Raw genomic sequence first — 18705 nt, 5'->3', positions numbered from 1 at the left:
ATTCAATGTTTTTTCTTTCTTTTTCTTTTAAATACCATTTTAACACTTTCTTATGTTACTTTTATTTTTACGAACATGTTTCTATTTGTATCTTTACTTCATGTAAAGGACTTTGAGCTGCATTTCCTGTATGAAAGGTGTTAAAGTGAACTGTCCACATTATCTTTCAGTCTGAGGGTTGTGGTCTATATTCGGAGAGCTGGGGGCCCTCCGGTCTCTCTCCACCCAGGGGCCCTCCGGTCTCTCTCCACCCAGGGGCCCCATGTTCTCACGGGCCCCGCGTCACCACTAGAAACGAATCAAAGCTAAGTGGTGCCAACATCCCGCGCGCGCGCCCACGTGTCACCTCTCGGTGGCTGCAGGTTGCGGTGGATGAGGCGGTGCCGCGCGCGCACGCCAGCTCTCCATTAACGTTAATAACGTTATCTCTCGCGTCACTCATCCCCCCCCCATCCACCCCACTCCACCCCCCCGACGACGACCGCCGCTGCCGCCGCTGCTGCTGCTGTCTGCCCGGGGAGGAGGAGGCGGAGGAGGACGGGACTGCGGTGCAGGTGCTCCGCTGCAACTGAAGGAGGGTGAAGTTTGAAGAGGAGGAGGAAGGTGAAGCTCAGCGCCCCGGAGTGTTTCATCACTTCAACCGCCATTGTTTTGTTTCTTAACGGTGATTCCTCCAGGAGCGACCCGCCGCCCAACCTCAGCCCGAGGTAAGAGCAAGTGACGCTGAACTAACAAACAGATAGCGGGGCTAGTTGTTGTGTGCCGGGGCTCTGCGGGCGCTCGTGTTGGGGGGTTTGTGTGGGAGTTTGTTCGGGGGGAAAGTTAGCTCCGACCATCCCGTCCGGGGGAGGCTGTAACGCGGATGTCAGTTATAGTGGAACGTCGCCAGGTCAAGTGTCCTCCGCGGCAGCCGGAGACTGACCCCGCGTTGTCTTCGTCGTTATCCGGCGGTTGTAATTGTCTTTGCTGGGGTTTGGCTCCGCCGAGGAGCGAACACTGTCAACGCACGCAAACTTGTGGTTAAGTGAGCGCAAACGGGACAGACAACAAGGCTGCCATTGTACCGGATCAGCGGCGGATTAACGGAATTCCTCTTTCTCTGCACCGTCTGAATGGCCTCCAGTCTCCCTCTCTCTGCCTGCCTGCACCCGTGGCCCTCGATTTATATCTGATCCAAACATTTGACACTTTGGAGAAACTGACCCACCACCAGCAGCTGCAGCCAAACCAGAGATGAGCTGCGGGGAAACATGTGGATGGGACGGTGCTGCCCTGCAGGCGGTTGTAGATGTTGTTGTCAGGGCATGTGGCAGAAAGCTGGTGATTAGAGAACAACCAGGCTGCGTCTAATACTCATCTTGTAATTCATAACGTGTCAGAGAGCAGTGAAACTAAAAGAAACTGCCACAATTATACTAAGAAGATGCGGTTGTTTGCTTTGTGTAAAAATCAACAGGAAGAAGAGCTGTGGATCCTCACATCTGATGAGCCTCAGCCAAATGTTTCACTCGACTTGATTTATCAATTTTCAGAATAGTTCTCAGGTGGTTTTCTTGGTTCATGGTTGGCGAACAGCACTGCAAGGACATGTTGCTGTGCTTCAAACTCTGTCATCTGTCTCATGTTTGTCAGATTGTGTGTTGGCGCCCATCTGATCATTGCTCTGAAGCATAAAGATGGAGATGTAGGCTGCAAAGAGTCTAATTACATCCCACATGCAACAAGGCGTTATCCCTGAACTCTGTACATTTCAACTCTAGCCTTCGATTGCTCGCAGACAACAAATAAACAAACCTGTCTCTATCTGTTCCTCACTCCTCCACCCCTCCTTCCTCCCATACACTTGCACATCATGCACAACATGCACCATCCCTGCCCCCCCCCCCCCACCCCCAGTATGTGGTCAGCCAACATGTGGGGAGGTAATCCCAGCTATTAGGGTAATCTCCTCAGCATGACGATCAATAGGGGAGGGTGTGCATGTGCGACGACTACCAGACATAGTTGCAGGGGGACACACACACACAAAAAAATCGTGCTAAAGAAAAATGATTTAATCGTGTAGACTGGGTCAGGAGACTGGGGTCTGGACAGGGGCTTGATGCTGGAATGGGGGGAAGGGTGCAGACAGAGCAGACAGGAAGATGTGTGGGGTAAGGCCCATCTCCACTTTGGGCAGCTCCCTCCTGTGACAATGGACTGGGGCAGGTTTGTTTTTCTCAATCTAAGTCAAATCAAAAGAAAGATGCAGCCACACATCTGGAAGCAAAGGCATCAAATAGACGGTGACACAGCCAATGTGGTGAGAAAGCAAAAATGGACGCAAATACAATCAATAACATATAAAGAATTTATTGTTTATCAAAGTATGTAACGACAGAAACATTTCTTGTGCAAGATAAAACTGAGTAAAATATTCAGCTTCACATTTCTTAACATAATTGAAAAATATCCCTTTAATTCAACAATAATAGTTACAATCTGTTAAATAAAACACATCACATAAAAACTAAGCTTTCGAGTGTTGAGATGAAGTCCATGATTCTGCAGGGAGAAAAACACAAGGGAGAATTCAACACGTCTTGTATGACACAAGTATGATCATCATTTGATAAAGCCACGTGCAAACCAGTAAGTTAATCAGTTATGACATCGCTGTCTTATCAAATCCTTTTTCCACTTGCTGTCAACACCCCCCCCCCCCCCCCCCCCCCCTACACTGTTTAAACATCCATTGATCTTGTTTGTAATTATGAAAAACTTAATTGTTAAATACCTTGTTGTTACTGAGGATGCATCTAAAGGCAAAACTCAGCACAATAATCTCACGGATATGTTTTACATGGCTCCAGAATTCAACTAAATAAATCTTCTGATCTTCTGTGTATGACAGTTAATTAACTTATCTGCACTATATTTAAGTAGAAAATATGGAAATCTGCTTCTGAAATAGTGTGCACATATACAGGTGCACATTCTGCTGAGTGTGCATCCTCTCTTTTGATGTTATTACCTCACAGCAGAGCATGCAGATGGACCATACTGGATCCAGACTCCACTTAACATATGCTAGCTGTCGCTCCCACGTTGTCTCTCTCTGTGTGGGTCGTGGTATCTGCATCTTCAGGCCCAAAATGTGGATCTGTTTACATAGCGACTGCATGTGTGAACAGATGGGAATAAAAGCTCTTATGACATTCATCTTTTAAAATGGCAACTAAAAGATTAATACAGTTGCTGTACCATGTTATAGAAAGCCAAAAAATAGATAATTTGCTAGTAAGCAAATCAAAATGTTTTGGAAAAATCCAAAACTGGATGTTAACTTGAGCTTTTGGAAATCGTGAAAGGTATTTCTCACTTTACTTTTTTTCGTATTTCATAGACCGATTAATCAGGAAATTGGTTATGGTTAGCAGGTAATAGTTTTGAAACTAGTAAATAGTTGTAGCCCTAGATTTCATTCATGAAAAAGTTGAATTAATCAGTGCACATCTAATAGTAGTTACTATCAAATTCATGATAGTAACTATGTCAATGTCCCTGCTATTGCAAATAGTATTTATTCTTAAACATCTAAATTAAAATATTGCTATAACGAAGTACAACATCCTCACTATTCAGGACTTTTCTTAGATAACACTTGGACCACCAAAACAAAAATTTTAGTGTGAGTCAGTATTGAATGGACTGAGACGATTCCCAGTTTGTGATGAATGAGGAAAAAATAGAGAGAACTTGCCCTTTAAGTCTCCAGTGGAGGAACTGGAGTGCAAACACTGACAAAATGTCCAGATGGAAGATGGGAGGGATGAGTAAGGCGTTCACAGATCCCTTCTGTTTGGCCCCATTGAGGCAGAGGGAGACGAGATTGGATGGGTTGGAGGGAGTCGGGTTACTATCGGCCCATTCTACTCCAAAGAAGCGGTGGTGTAAAAGATGCAATACCCCTAAGGAAACCTAATCCAGACCCTGCTGCCAGCTGTCATTCTTTTGCTCCAGGGTAAAATCGCTAAGCAGGTATCGCCTTACCCCTTCTCAATCCTTACCTTAATCATAGCACAGTATGGGAAGGAGAATGGCAATATTGATCTTATACACTGATAAATATCCACATTATATATCATGAAGATAACAAACCTATAGGCAAAGTCAGGCTAAAAACCTCTGAGAAGCACTTGTCGTTGTAAGCTTTTGCTGTAGGTTTATTGAAATTGTATTTTAAAAAACTCAGTCTTAAAACACAACACTCGAGTCTGTGGCATTAACACTTCGGGGGGATGTAATGCCATTTTATGTTTGCCTCCAACACGTAAGATAATAATGTGTTGAAACCACAGTCAGTTAACTGTATCACAACTGTAATCAAGATAAAAGGAGAGTCACATATTAAGGGAACTGATATCTATGTGTTTGTGTAAAAGTTGGTGCAGCTTGATTGAATGTAGGGGGGACTGTTGACCTTGACAAAGGTTTAAGCTCTACTGAGAAACATTCAAGCTACTATTTGTATAATCCGCTAATTATTGAAGCAATTTTCCAAAGCAAAGCATTCCCAATTTCCAGCTTCTCAGTTGTAAGACTACTACTTCTTTTTTGTTGCAGTAAACTGTGTATTTTTGTTTTTTTGAGTATTAATTAAAAATTCCTAAATTTAATATACCTTATTAGTTAATGATTAAGCTAGAAACAAAAATGTTCATACTGAAAATCATAAATTGCAGCCCTAGTGAGATTGTTTCCTACGCTGATTGAACAAACACAATATATTTTTTGAATTAAGTTTTACTTTTTTTTTTTGTTTGAAAATTATTCCTGTTTTAGAAATACTCTTCTATAATAGGAATACTTTTCAAACACCATTTTCAAAAAATGGCAAAGTAGCTAGAGTGACATGAACATTGCTTATTGCTAAGTGTACTATAACATGTGGTAAATTTAATCTGTGTTAATCTTTTGATGGTTTCTGTTGATTGCATCGGCAGTGTGATCTAGTAAAATCAAAGACAGTGTTGAAATGTTCACCTGTCGAAAGATACTCGAGAGAAAAGACGCCGCTAGGAAGACTGATAAATTAAAAGACAGAAAGCAGCGTGATCGAGAGACATAAAGACAGACATAAAGAGAGACTGTCAGCACGAGTCTGAGCTGACCTTGCCATGATAATCTAATCCCTGTCGAGAGTGCTTTTTTTAGAGAGCAAGTTAATGCCAGCAGATTATACTCCAGTGTCTCCAACACTAGCCAATCCACACAGAAAAGAGTTGGGTTCATTGTGGATCCTCACACTTACCGTAGTAGATACATTACAATTACCAGAGTCATTTGAAAACGTCTTAAGAGATCACATCTCCTCACCTTTGCCTTTCAGTGGCATTCGTTACTGGTGTCTGCATTTGGGTTTGTATCAGACAAGAAGTGTCTTTTACCCGCAGAGTAATTGTTTATGTTTCAAAAACAGGTACTTCTCTTGGTCGGTATCTCTTTCCCGTGTGTGCTTCATTGCACTGAGGGGGCATCCATGAAAAAAGACCACTCATTGAGCAGCTCATCTCATGCTATGAAGAGTAATCCGTGTGCATGTTGTGTAACTGAGTGGAGAGTTGGACAAGGAGGGGGATGGGCTTCGATGTGCGCAAGTTTGTCCGTGCTTGTGACTGTTGAGCTCATGGCTGTCTAATCTCTTAGGTACATTAGGCTGTTTGCCCACAGTCCTGTGCAGCTTCACTATTTTTCGTGCAATTAAGTAACTCGAGGAACGATGCTGAAAACCGTCTTTGGGTTGTGTGTCAATTATGCATCGGAAACAGGCTGTACTGAGGTATATTGATATGTGTCAGTGACCCACCGTCATTGAGTGCTTACTATAGTGTGCAACACTGAACAGTGTGTTTCATACAAGGGAAAGAGTGCAAGATTGTTTGGGAGTGATGTGAGTAACACCTTTTTATGTAACTCACTTTTATTTATTTTTTCTCGAGCACTAACATAGATGTTCAGTGGTCACAGATTATTGCTCAGACAATAAGGCATTTATATTGCACTCACAATTCCAGTGATGCTCAATCCAAGGTGACGTGAGCCACCTAGGCTGAGGTCTGACTCCAGTACATCTGGAATGAGTCATTCCCTTCTGCCTCAGCAGTGAATCAGGAAAGACTTTTATTTTCTGCATACACTAAGCTGTATTGGAACAAGTGAGGCGATAAGAAATCAATTTCTACCTTTGGTCGTGCGTTATGCTTTACAGGTGCTCAATATGGCCGACTGTGTGGTCTATGACTTCTATTTAAGACAGAATATGACAGTCAGTGGCAATCCAGGCATGCACTTTATGCACAAGTGACTGGTGCTGAAAGGGATAATTGTAGTGCAACGAGCTTGAGCGAGATGTGTTTCCACTTCAGTTAGAGGGGTTGTAGCAAAAGATTAATGACTTCAGGCTTTGGAAATATGACATTATTCATTGAAAATCACATTGTGAGATGCCATCAGTCAATTTTAAATAAGATCTTGGGGATTTGATTCTTCAAAAAAATTGTTGTTCTTCATTTTGTTCTTTAAAATATCATATGTTCATGTTGAACTTACGTTATTATTATTATTACATAACTTCACAAAATTTGTTGCTATTACAGGTTTGGAAAAAGAGAAGGTTGGAAATTTTAAAGATAATATGTGGACACTCTAAAAGTACCTTGCAGTGACTGCAGGATAATAAAGTCCAAGGAAGATACAGCATGAAAGATATAAGTACTTGGTTTAGTATTGCCACTAGAGTATGAGGAATCAGTAATAATCTCTTTACTCAAATGCTGTTCAATTTTTTATCGGGAACATATAGCATCCAATAATTTGACGTATATATGTATACTGTATCTGAAATTACGTCATAGTAGTCATAATGTCCTTATAGAAAACATTGATTTGATTTTGTGCATTGATGCAGTGACACAGACACAGAGCTGGAGGGATGATTTGAAGATTAAGACGAAATACATATGTCTTCACAATCTTAAAAAACAGCCTCTTGTATTTACAACAAAGACAACTTCTCAATCTGTGAATCAGTTGTGTTTGCAGCTGATGGAGACCGACAGGATTATTGGATACAAAACAGTAGATGTGAGGCTTAGCGACTGACTATGGCTTTGAACACTAGCATAAGGACAGTCACATGCTATCTCCAGTCAGGGGTATGTTGGCACAGGTTTGTTGCTGGTTGTTGAAAATATTTGGATGACTTCAGCACATACACGCGCACACACAGGCACATATGCATGATGGGAAACACGTCTGTGATTACAGAATTTTGCAGACACTAGCTATAAGTCTAGATTTCATTTCTGCATTTCAACTGATAGAGAATAGCTGATTGAGATATTCTGGCTTGTTCGATGCTACTAGAATTATTAGCTGCAGTCCTACATGAAAATTTCTACTAAGAGTCCCTGGCAGGAAATTACACCCTCAGTTGGGTGCAGCGACCAGGCACACGAGGAGTGCACGCACATACAACAGTGGATATTTCATTCAAGTACATGCACACACGCACTCTCTCTCACTCACACACGCGCACACACACACACACACACACACACACACACACACACACACACACACACACACACACACACACACACACACACACACACACACACACACACACACACACACACATCACAGCACACAGGCTCTCAGCATCAGTGCCCTGACCATAGGGAGTTTGTGCTGAGCTGGTTGGGACGTCAGGATGAATCAATGCGAGGACAGCTGACTGGACATGCCTATTCATCTGCCAAAGAAAAGAGAGAGAAAAAAGCGAGGGATTCTAAAAGAAATGCGCTAAACCCCTGGAGCAACATGTTTGGCTATCTGCATTACTTTACAGATCCTCCAAAGGGCTTTCAGTGTTTATGGGATGAAAGCAGGAGAGGTAAAAAAACACAGACAGAAAAACAGAAGGTTAAAAATGTTACATAAAGATTGATTTTTGTCTTGAAAACCATAAACATACACACATTCCCTTATTTATACAATGTGTGTATAATTTATGACTGAGCAACAGTAGGATATTGCAGATGCAAATATATAGAGCACATTAAGCATGTAGGCTGCTTTGACAAAGACCTAAGCTCATACTGTAGAGGCGGCTAACTCCATACTGATGGCCCGTTTATTCCCATCTGTTGCCCTCAGCTCTCTGACTTTATCCCCATTGTGTTAACTCATTACATTCGCCTTAACCTTAACCCCTTAATTGCCACCCTCCAGTTTCTCTTGAACATCCTCCCCCTCTTGAAGACAGTGTGCCACATTGCCCATGCACTAATCTGATGGCGTCTGCCTACCAAACACCTGCCATGTCCGGAAAAACCTACTAAACTCCTCCCATATTCCAGATACTGCACCCCTTCCAGCGTGAGCGGATCAGCACAAATGACTGCGAGCAGGCATGCATGCATGCATGCGGACAGATGCGACTGGATGCAAATACAGAGTATTTGACAGGCAATCTCATCCCCAGAAAATCATACCAGGGTCAGTCTGGTTTTTTTAGCCTTTAAGTGTTTGTGCACCTAGTTTTTCCTCACATTTTAAGCCTGACAAGACAAACAAGAGTTGTCCTTTGTCCTGCCTCTCTGCTCAGACTTGCATTCGAAGACAGTGACATGTAGGCCCAGGCCTCTTTGCTTTAACAATAACTCTCTTGACCCCCCAATGAGGGGTGGAGGGCCAGACATGAGGCGATGTGACAGTTCTAGTGCGGCCAACACAATAGCAGGTTTTTCTTTTGACTGCCTGGCTGGCTGGCTATACACCACAGATTACTTTCTTTTGCTATTAACAATCTAACAGATAGTCATGTTTGCCTAAGGAACATGTTCAACAACATCAGAGTGTGCCTTGATGCTACTTGTTTTTTAAATAGAGTACAACCAAGGCTTGTTTTGGCTCAGGATGGTTTTGTTCTGGGTTTAGTCAGATGTCTCAGAAATATTAGCACCTCTGATGTCAAAGTTATCTTCCAGGTCACTGGTATAGTTAAGCCCACTTCTATGATTGTAAATTATTAAAAGGATTAAAACCTAATGGTCAACACACAAGGTCATTAGTGACAGCGAGATGCCAAAATAAATGCAGATGTCCCTTGTTACCTTCAACCACAATCTTTATTCCATCGTAGAATCAGGGCTGTGGCTGTGTCTGTGTGCGAGTTTCTAAAATGAAGTTTGTTGATAATGTGTTATTGATCGTGAATTAGAGTGGACTGCCCCTCAGGGTTCATCCTGGTCGGCCAGGAATGAATACATCTCTTCATGCTTCACCTCATGCACTCAATTTCGGCATAGGAAACCAAAGGACACACACGCATTTTGAGACACTGACCCGAGCTCTAATACGTACAGACAGGCGTCGCTCATCCACTAAGGGACAAAAGGTTATTCTAAAATCTGTGTGATGCAAATTGCCTCAGTGGGCCATCTCTCCCACAACAGAGTTTGTGGTTTTGACACATGCTGAGTGAAACTGCACTACATGTAAGCAACGTCTGCTGTCTCTGTTGGTGTATTCACAACAAAACCAGCCCCTGCATTTCTGCATTATAGTTGTCTGTACCTTGAATTAAAGAGGAAATAAAGACATTTTAAAACTCATTGTCCGACTGAGTAACATCAGTTTTATTTTATTAATTACAGTAAATCCTTAATCACTGTAGTCTGTGGCATTCTGGGTTTTTTAAAGGAAACAAGCTAAGAAAGTATCAATAGCGACTTTTATCAGTTTCAGGCCTTACATGTTTAGTTCTCTCTGTAATTAGAAATCTAAACTTGACCTTGAACCTTATAATGTACTGTTTTGACAATTGTACGATTTGTCCAGGCTTCATTTCTAATATGTTTTAATTACCTCAAGATTATGAAAAATAGATACAAAAAATATCACAAAACCTTTTATTTAACATGGCAAGATCAGGCAGGAATAATTCATGAATGATGAGTGAGAGGGCCACACTACGAGAGGCTACACTACTACACTTTCCTATGTTCCTATGTTCACTACACTTTCCTATGTTCAATTTGACTATGGGTTGGTATTAATATAATAATAAATAAATACATATATTATAATTAATATTATAATAACCGAGCCAACTTTGACAAGTTAAATATTGCATGTCTATTTAAATTTATTTTTCTATTTTCAGGTATTCTTGCCAAAAGAAGAAAAGGATCAGGATGGAAAATGAAGCTGTAATGTTTTGCACCTTTTTGACACCTGTTCTGAGAACTCACTAACTTCTGGAACATACACTTTGCATAGTTTGAGGATTTATTACACGGCTGTGGTTGTTGTGCTCCAGGAAAAGTAATGGAGAAAGAAGAGAGGGAAGACGTATCACAAAAACGCACAGCTAATATAAAGGCAGAGGCAGAGGAAGATGCGACCTCTGGACACACATGCGGGGTGTGCGGTCGCAGCTTTCCTCTTCTCAGCTCTTTGTCCCAGCACATGAGAAGACACACAAGAGAGAAGCCCTACAAGTGTCCATACTGTGAGCACAGGACGGCTCAGAAGGGCAGTCTGAAAGCCCACATCCGAAGCCATAAACTGGGCCTATTGGACCATAATCCCAGTGACAAGGAGGGGGACGTAAATAAGGAGGAGAAAGATAACACTGAAACCCCTGATCCCCCTAAAATCATCCCCAAATCGGACAAAGCTCATAAAGTCAACGGGAAGGTGAAAAAGAAAGAAACCAAGAAAAAAGTAAAGAAAAAAGACAAGGTTGGTGATGCCGAGTCTTTTTCCTGCACCATCTGTGGCCAGGTTTTCCCTCAGGTACTACTCCTTAAATCCCACATGAAAAGACACCGCAATGCCCAGGATCACGGATGTCGGATATGTGGACGTCGTTTTCGCCAGGCATGGTTCCTCCAAAGTCATATGCGCATTCATCGCGTTAAAGCTCAGTTGCAAGGCGGCAGAAGCAACGAACCGCCTGCTACAATCAATGGAGTTCCCCAGGACCCAGAATCCCTGATAAATGAAGAGTGCCTCTATGAGCTCTGTGCTGGCTGCGGTAATTTCTTTTATGACCGCAAGACGTTGCAAATACATGAGAAGCTACATAAACTGAATAGCACTCAAACACAAAATCCACCACATGAAGACCATGAAGCCTCTGAGCTGCAAAATTCTAAGAGACATTTTTTGGAAAGTTTGAACCTTACCCGTGTTGGTGAGAGTCACACATCTGAGGAAGAAACCCTGGGCAGGAGAATTCCAGAGCTGGATCCAATTTGTAGTTACCAGGCGTGGCAGCTGGCCACTAAGGGAAGACTAGTAGAGGCCACAGAGAAATGTCTGGGATGGGAGGAAAGACTCGCTGATGCTGAGGTGGCATACGACATGGACAAGGGTGAGTATGTTCCCCTGAAGCAGGAGAAGAAGAGGAAGCAGATCGACACCTCCAGCTCCAACATTAAGAAGAAGAAGGGGGATACAGGCCTCGACCACACGGCAAACAGCCTGGCTCATGCTAAAGGAGGTGACAAGAGGATATCCCAGAAAGATCGTATACTGTTGAACGGACTTGGTCATGCATTTTATGAAGCGCTGCATAGTAAGAAGGTCAAAGATGTTCATTACTCACCTAAACTGACCAACAGCATCAGGAGCCAAGACCAGGAGGGTAAGTCCAGAACACTGCACCACACGAGAGCGTTGGTTTTTGATAGGAGATAGACGTTTAAATTCCTTTAAATTGGGAAACAATAACTGAAGGTCATGTTTGAGGACATTTCATGGTAACTACATTCTTTTTACTTTAAAGTCAGATAAACAAACCAGGCCAGCAATTCAACAGCAATTCAAAACAAATGTAACTACTTTGTATTAGGTGGGAGATGAATTTACTACCATTGTATTGTGAGGAAGGGAGACCTCTAGTGGATGTATACCTGAATTACAACTGTAATTGTATTTGTTTATTCAGAGATTGAAAACTAACATCCCAGGTTTTCTCTGGAGGTAAAGTTGGGTCAAGTAGATTTATAGTGTCTGAGTGGCAGAATTGTCACTGGGCTGCTTCATCAACCCATTCACAAATTTGAGTTTAACCATAACAGGATATTAGAATGATCAAGATACCAATCACTAAAGGTATTTTGGAAAATATACTTAAACATTGTCAATAAACATATGTTTAAATATTTTTATAATTATTTTACTATCTATTCATATATTTCAAATATACTACCACTTAACATATAGAGCTTGTGTCCTTATCTGCAATAAAACAATGATATGATAAACTGACACTTACACACCTCTTTAATTCTGTGTGTTCCTTACACTGCTTTTTTTTCTCATACTGCAGATAAAAAACCCTACTTCTGCGAGCACTGTGATTTCCACACTGTTGACGCCTCACTACTCAGGTTGCACCTGCACAAGCACAACCAGGACTTCCTGGGGTCCCATAGCAAACACGGCACCATTTTGGACAACTTAAGCCAGAGTGGATCCAAAACCTCAAGATACATGGACTACCTCAGGAACAGGAGTGTACTACTCAGTCAGCCATACTGGAATCCTTACCCATGTTTGCCCAGCCAGGGCTTATTAGAGTCAAATGTTGAAACTGAAAAGTCAAGTGTTACAGAGGTCAAAGGGCAAGGACTTACTACTGATGATGCTAGCAGTCTTCTCAATCTGTCTGCATTGCCTGTAAGTGAAGGAGACAGCACTGTTAATTACCCATTAAAAACAGAGGGCCTGGTGAGACATCAGTGCACATACTGTTCCCACACGACCACCTACCCAGAAGTACTGTGGATCCATCAGCGAGTGGCCCACAGGGTGGACGGCAGCAGCTCCATGGCGCCCAAGTGGGCACCGTGCATTACCAATCTCAAGAGTTTAAAGGCTGGTGTCTCCCAGTGGAGACGCACAGGACCTCCTCCGTTCCTTGAAGGCAAGGACTGTCCAACTTTACCAACCCCGAGAACTCAGCGCACACAGCCCCCAGGCCTCACAACCCCCAGCAACAAGCACTCAGCAAGCACCCATTCTCAGTCTAAAACCCAGTCAGGTGTCCCAAAGTCCAAGCACCAGTCAAAGGACACTCGCTCTTTAGAAGGGACATATTCTAGTGCGAGGGTGGGACCCCAACCTCAGAAGAAGTCTGGTGGACATAACCGGGCAGCAGAGGGGGGAAGTAAAGGCTCCAGTGTACAAGGTACTTCATCGAGCAGTATAGTGCATAACAAGAGCGTCTCTAGTTTCCAGCCAACCAGCAGTCCCCAGCACAGAGGCCACAGGGCTGCAGTGGAGGGAAACTTCCCTCAGGAGGGTTTGGGTTTTATGTTGGCCAGGAGCCATGGTGGGACTTCTAACACGGCTGCAGACAGACTTCATCCCCGCAGGCAGTCATGTGACTCCTCCTCAGGTCTCAAGGGCCCTGATCTGTGGGCTGCCATGAACATGTGGGGGCTACACGGAAGCAAAGCTTATTTAGATCCACTCCTTTTTGCTCAGGGAAAGAGTGAGTCAACAGTAGAAATGCCAATGGACGTTGATGTTCTGAGTCTCCTGAAGAACTACAGTCCTCACGACCTGGCTGCTCTCTATCAGCACTGGGGGTTCATCGACCCCAGGATCGATCCACAAGGTGAGGAGGAACTTTAGTTTTTTAATTTCTTTGTAGGCAGAGAACAAACTAAATACTGGTAACTTTAAGTTAGATGTGGTCACTGATTTAAGTTGGTTAAAATTAAAAATGTCATGTGTTAAAACTATTATTAAAACCTGCTGAGTGGAATATTTAAAATGTTGTCACACCTATTTTTACAGCAATGTTGACGTTAAATGGAAATTTTGGAAACGAAGTCCATTCATCCTCTGAAGCTTCCAAACAAGTAAGTTTCCTCTGCAGCATTCACTGACACTACGTAGGTTTGGATTTAAAGCAAATGAGTGGTGACTAAAAATGTTTTTTTTCTTTAATCCTTGAAACTAAAACCTGAATCAACAAAAAAAAAGTCTTATCTTCGTTAATTAAAAAAAATCTTACCAAGACATTGATTTTTATATTGAAGTCTCCCCACAAATTCAAAAATAAAAGAATGTCTTACTCTAAACAGTAAAAATACAGGCCTATATCACATACATGTGATTAAACCAGGAAACATTCATATTTTAGATGAAGTAATTCAGTGTCAGTTCTTGCATTGGCTGGTGGTCGGGGAATCATACTTGTGCTTTAATTAAAGTTTAATCTAAAATGTGCAACTTAAAGTCAGTCAACAGCAAATCTGATCCATCACTAGAGCAACATAAAAGTCCCATCCATCTCAGAATTAAAAATGTCTTCACTAACTCTCCCTGTCCTCTTGTCTGTACATTGTCTGCATCGGAAGAGTCTGTCACTTCTGTGCAAACCTGCGTCTGCATTCATGTGTTAGCATGCCCGCCTGTCAACTTCCACAACCTGGCTGTCTCGTCCTTCTCAGTTTTGTAAGAGGCTCAAGAGAGAGGCAAACAAATAAGGGAAAAAAAGACTCAGTTGTGTCCCTCAGGGTAAAACTCGCCCAGCATCACCATACTGTGTGTCATCAGCCTGTCAGTCGGGCCTGATGCTACCTACAACTGTTCTGTCTTCTCCTCTTTCCCCCTAGAGGAATGTGTGGGTAACTTCTTAAACACAGGAGATTGGCAGCATGTCAGTCTGTAGGGGTGAGGAATTATAAATCAGATGAAATTAAAGTGGATGACACTGTGGGTGATGTTGAACAGTATCATGGGAATATATTTTTCTGGAGGAGCTGACAAATCCTGAAAGACGTTTGTTGTTTCATGTTTCATGTCTCCTTGTCTAGATTTTCATTACTATTTACTTTGTGTGTCTCATACTGGCTGGACCATCATCACATCACCAGAAGATAGATTATTCCAGTAATGCAGAGGTGTTAACGTGACTGTGTACATTCACAACTGGTTAGATTGAAGAAAGTTAGTCAATGACTTATTGAAAATTACTTGAAATAAAATAATGTAAGAGTACTTTTTTCAAATTGGACTATTCCTTTTTGTGAACAAAAGTGAAATAGATAAAGTAGTTAATGTTCTTCACATATTCAATCAAACATTTAAAAGAACAAACCTAAACCTACACCTGATGATACTTTACTTACTTTATTATGATATTTTAATTTAAAAACAAGATTTAAAAAAAAATAATATATATATATATATATATCATCATCCTCCATTAATAATAATGGTTGAGATATAATGACAATAATTGTGATTTACAACATTCAAGTGATTTAGCATAGTCATGCACTTGTATCTTATATAGCCATAGGTAATGTGAATGTATATTATGTATACACACGTACTCACATTGTTGGATCTAATTGCTGCACGTCTAACTCTGTGTCCTGCAGGCGAACAGCCGCTCCACTTCATCCTCAGGGTCTCTTCATAAAGGAACGTGAAGACACATCGTGTTCTTGTCGTCTTCCAGCGTGCACGACGCTGACTGCTGAACAAAGACGCCTGTTGTTCTTTCCAGGAACCAGCCATAACTCCTAAAGGACAGGGGCACACGTTAATCCACAATATACAGTATGCAAAGCAATGAGGTGGACTCACTTTTTTTTGTCATAGTTTACGGTTGTTTCATTTGAAGTGTTAGAAATGCTTGTTTTTAAAGAATGTAGATATATTAGTTACTGAAACACACATCGATATTCGTTCTCTGGAAATGAGGCAGAACCATTGTTGTACAAATGGTGGAAAGACACTGTGTGGCAGCACGGGCAGAAATGAAGAGAGAGAGAAGGACATCTGCTGGTTGAGGACAAAAATAATATCTGAAATACCAAATCTTACAAATAAAAGTTCTATTAAAACATTCAGAATTATAAGAACTAGGAAACCCCAGATGTTTTATGTCATGTTTACCTTTTTCATGTATGTTTCAATTTTCAGTTTAATGTCCTTTATGGAGTTTATTGTTTTTTGCTTTTGGATTATTATTGTCTCAACATCCAGAATATACAACAAGGCAATGATAAAAAAAATCTGGGTGAAATCATTTCAGTTTTATGTCCATATTCACAGATTATTCAAACTTGACTGGAGCTGTCAGTGATTAATGGCCGATTGTTGTTATCTCTGTTCTGTATCATGACAGTGAACACAGAAAGGTTCTCAGTCAGTTATTTTCTCTTCAGTTACAGTGAATCCCAGCAGAGGATCTCTTCCACAGTCACTAACAAAGCACATCCCCATCGTCCCTCTGCCAGCACCATCTTAACGGGCTAAACTAGGCTGCGGCTCTATTAAGTTCAGGACAGGATGCACTGGTTGTGTTATTATCACTTAAATCAAATTGTTCTGCAGCACAAAATCTGATGTGGTGAACTGGTTCAACTCTAAAACTAAAACCATTATTCACCTTATTATTTTTGCATTTGTCACTCAAATGAAATATTTTATGACACAAACACTTTTAGACAAAACTTTCCCCACATCCAAAATGTTTCAGGAGTCACTGGGTGTGTACTATTTACCAGTGCATTGCTGATGGGCTTCATCAATGCACCAGGGACAAGATTAACACTCTTCCTCAGACTGTAAATTGGCATCAGGGTAGAATTATATCCTATTTTGGTCAAACAGCAGAATCTGTGGCACCATGGCCTTTACCATTTAATTCCATATTTATTCATTTGGCTGTCGCCAAATTTGAAAGGTCCAGAATGGACAATCAATTACTCTTGAGAAAACAGGAAAAATAAATGCAAGTCATGGCCATCATTGTCACCAGTTTGTTGAAACAGGTTTGTGGTGAAATAACCAGTGAGCCATGAAGAGTTGTTACCTGTTCTTTAATTCTCAAGGCTTGAATTTGTCCTTTGTGTCCCAGATCAGGAAATTGTGTAAACATCTTTTCACATTGTTCTTGTTATGTAGCAATTTAATGCTGTAATTTTTTTAGAATTAGAAAAATGTAGCGAGAATTTCTACTGATGTGGTCCCGACTCACATCTGCCTGAAAAAACTACGGTTGTAAAAACTGTAAAAATATTTGTTTTTGACTTTTTGAAATTCACCTCAATCTCAATTTGTTTTCCTGTCTTTTCTGTTTGCAGATTTGTTTAGTATGTTTCTATTTTAGTTCTACTGATTCAGTGTATTCATCTCCCATAGAGAAATAGTCTATGCATTTGACAGAGAGCCATCGAGTTATGGATTCTTGGGAGATCTTGAGAATACATAAATTATTACTGGAGTATTAACTCTATGAATTGTGTGGAAAATTGTTGTTTTGATAAATATTGTAAAGGATAGTTTTATTTAATGGTATTTTTGTTTGATAAGAGTGGTATTAAACACTCCTCAGTACTTGATATTTGTAGTAACAACAGAAAATAAAACGTTTTTGTTTTTTTCAATGACACTTGAGGTCGGAGTGCAGGGTCCGCAGGGAGTGAAGAACCTGCAGCGGGTATTATTATTATTGTTTATAATTATTTTCATCAGTAGTCTGAGGAGGCTGCAGACAGATTGGCAGGAAACCAGGAGACAGTGAAGTTTTATGTGAGCCTGAACTTAAATGTGGAACTACAGGTTGAGCTCTTACTGGGTTCATTGTTGTGACTGTGTCGATTTTCACCAGTTCTACGTCTGTCTGTAAAATTATTCAAATAAAGTTGGTTAATTCTTGATTTATAACAGTGTCAAGTTTATCAATACACCAACACACCTTTGTTCTTCTATCTTTGTGAGGACACTAAAACGTAATCCTTTCCTTCAAAGTCTTAATCCTCCTTGATGGTGTTTCAGTGATGACTGGCCATATGTCCTCACTCTTCTTGATAGTGAAACAGGCCCATACATAAATTGAAATACAAGCACAGAAACTGCAGCATTCAAATAAATATATAAAAGCATCAGTAAACACACATTACTTGTTTTGACAGAATAATCTCTGCAGTTTTTAGAGGAATATTGAGAATATTTCATACAAATCATATAAAGCACTGGTTCTTGACACTTCTCCCGAGGATCGATCTGAGGAGTGGTAAGTAAAAACATAAAAAAATGCAGCCAAGACAAAAATAATTTCATTTTTGTCTGTTGTTTATAAAAATATTCTGGTTGAATATTTAAAAAGTCAATCTTGATGTAAGAGGCCACAGACCACGAGGGATCACAAGTTCAAATAGCTTCATTATAAAGCATCACAAACAGGTCAGGGTCAACAGAGATAAAACATATTTTTTAAAAGTAATATATTATAGTCTTCAAACGATCAATATACCATAAAGGAAATGGTGGTTAGTCTTTATTTGCAGATAATTTCCTAATTTTATTTAAACCGTCTTTCAATCTGATGACTTTATTTGTCAGTTATGATCTTATTATTATTATTATCAATTGTTCACAGTTAATTCTGTAAAATCAACAGAGCTGAATTGGGCCTTTTTTCTTGCTGCAGTTTACCACTTCTACCAGCAGGTGGAAGTCAATATCTACAAATGTATGCGATCTGCTTTATAACAAATTCCGCCCCTCTTGCTTAAATCGCTCACCGTCTATATTACTGCTACATGTGACATTATATTTCTTGTGCCATTTCATTCTTTACCACTAACCCATCAGCGTGTTTGCCCTAAAACTCCCTCT

At 40.9% G+C, this 18705-nt stretch overlaps 1 protein-coding gene across 2 annotated transcripts; it reads left to right on the top strand.

Annotated features, from left to right (window-relative positions):
* The first annotated feature begins 446 nt into the window (after positions 1-446).
* LOC109638778 (zinc finger protein 516-like) lies at positions 447-17744 on the top strand. 2 transcript variants are annotated; one of them, XM_020101911.2, is made up of 5 exons: positions 447-707; positions 10211-11698; positions 12386-13678; positions 13861-13925; positions 15456-17744. In XM_020101911.2, the coding sequence occupies exons 2-5, from the start codon at positions 10375-10377 to the stop codon at positions 15504-15506; spliced, it is 2733 nt and encodes a 910-aa protein (XP_019957470.1). In that variant the 5' UTR covers positions 447-707; positions 10211-10374; the 3' UTR covers positions 15507-17744. The 2 variants fall into 2 exon arrangements, with proteins under 2 accessions (XP_019957470.1, XP_069372818.1); XM_069516717.1 differs by lacking the exon at positions 447-707 and adding an exon at positions 8408-8541.
* Positions 17745-18705: the final 961 nt, after the last annotated feature.

This window comes from Paralichthys olivaceus, chromosome 20 (assembly GCF_024713975.1).
Source record: "Paralichthys olivaceus isolate ysfri-2021 chromosome 20, ASM2471397v2, whole genome shotgun sequence".
Lineage (NCBI taxonomy): Eukaryota > Metazoa > Chordata > Actinopteri > Pleuronectiformes > Paralichthyidae > Paralichthys > Paralichthys olivaceus.
The sequence above is the reverse complement of the archived record's forward strand: the minus strand, read 5'-3'. Positions and strand labels throughout refer to the sequence as shown.

Excerpts from the sequence above, each read along its gene's own strand:
- LOC109638778 (XM_020101911.2), top strand. The coding sequence starts at position 10,375 with ATGGAGAAAGAAGAGAGGGAAGACGTATCACAAAAACGCACAGCTAAT. Across the intron at positions 11,699-12,385 it reads CAGGAGCCAAGACCAGGAGG|ATAAAAAACCCTACTTCTGC; the intron begins GTAAGTCCAGAA and ends CTCATACTGCAG. Across the intron at positions 13,926-15,455 it reads CCTCTGAAGCTTCCAAACAA|GCGAACAGCCGCTCCACTTC; the intron begins GTAAGTTTCCTC and ends TGTGTCCTGCAG.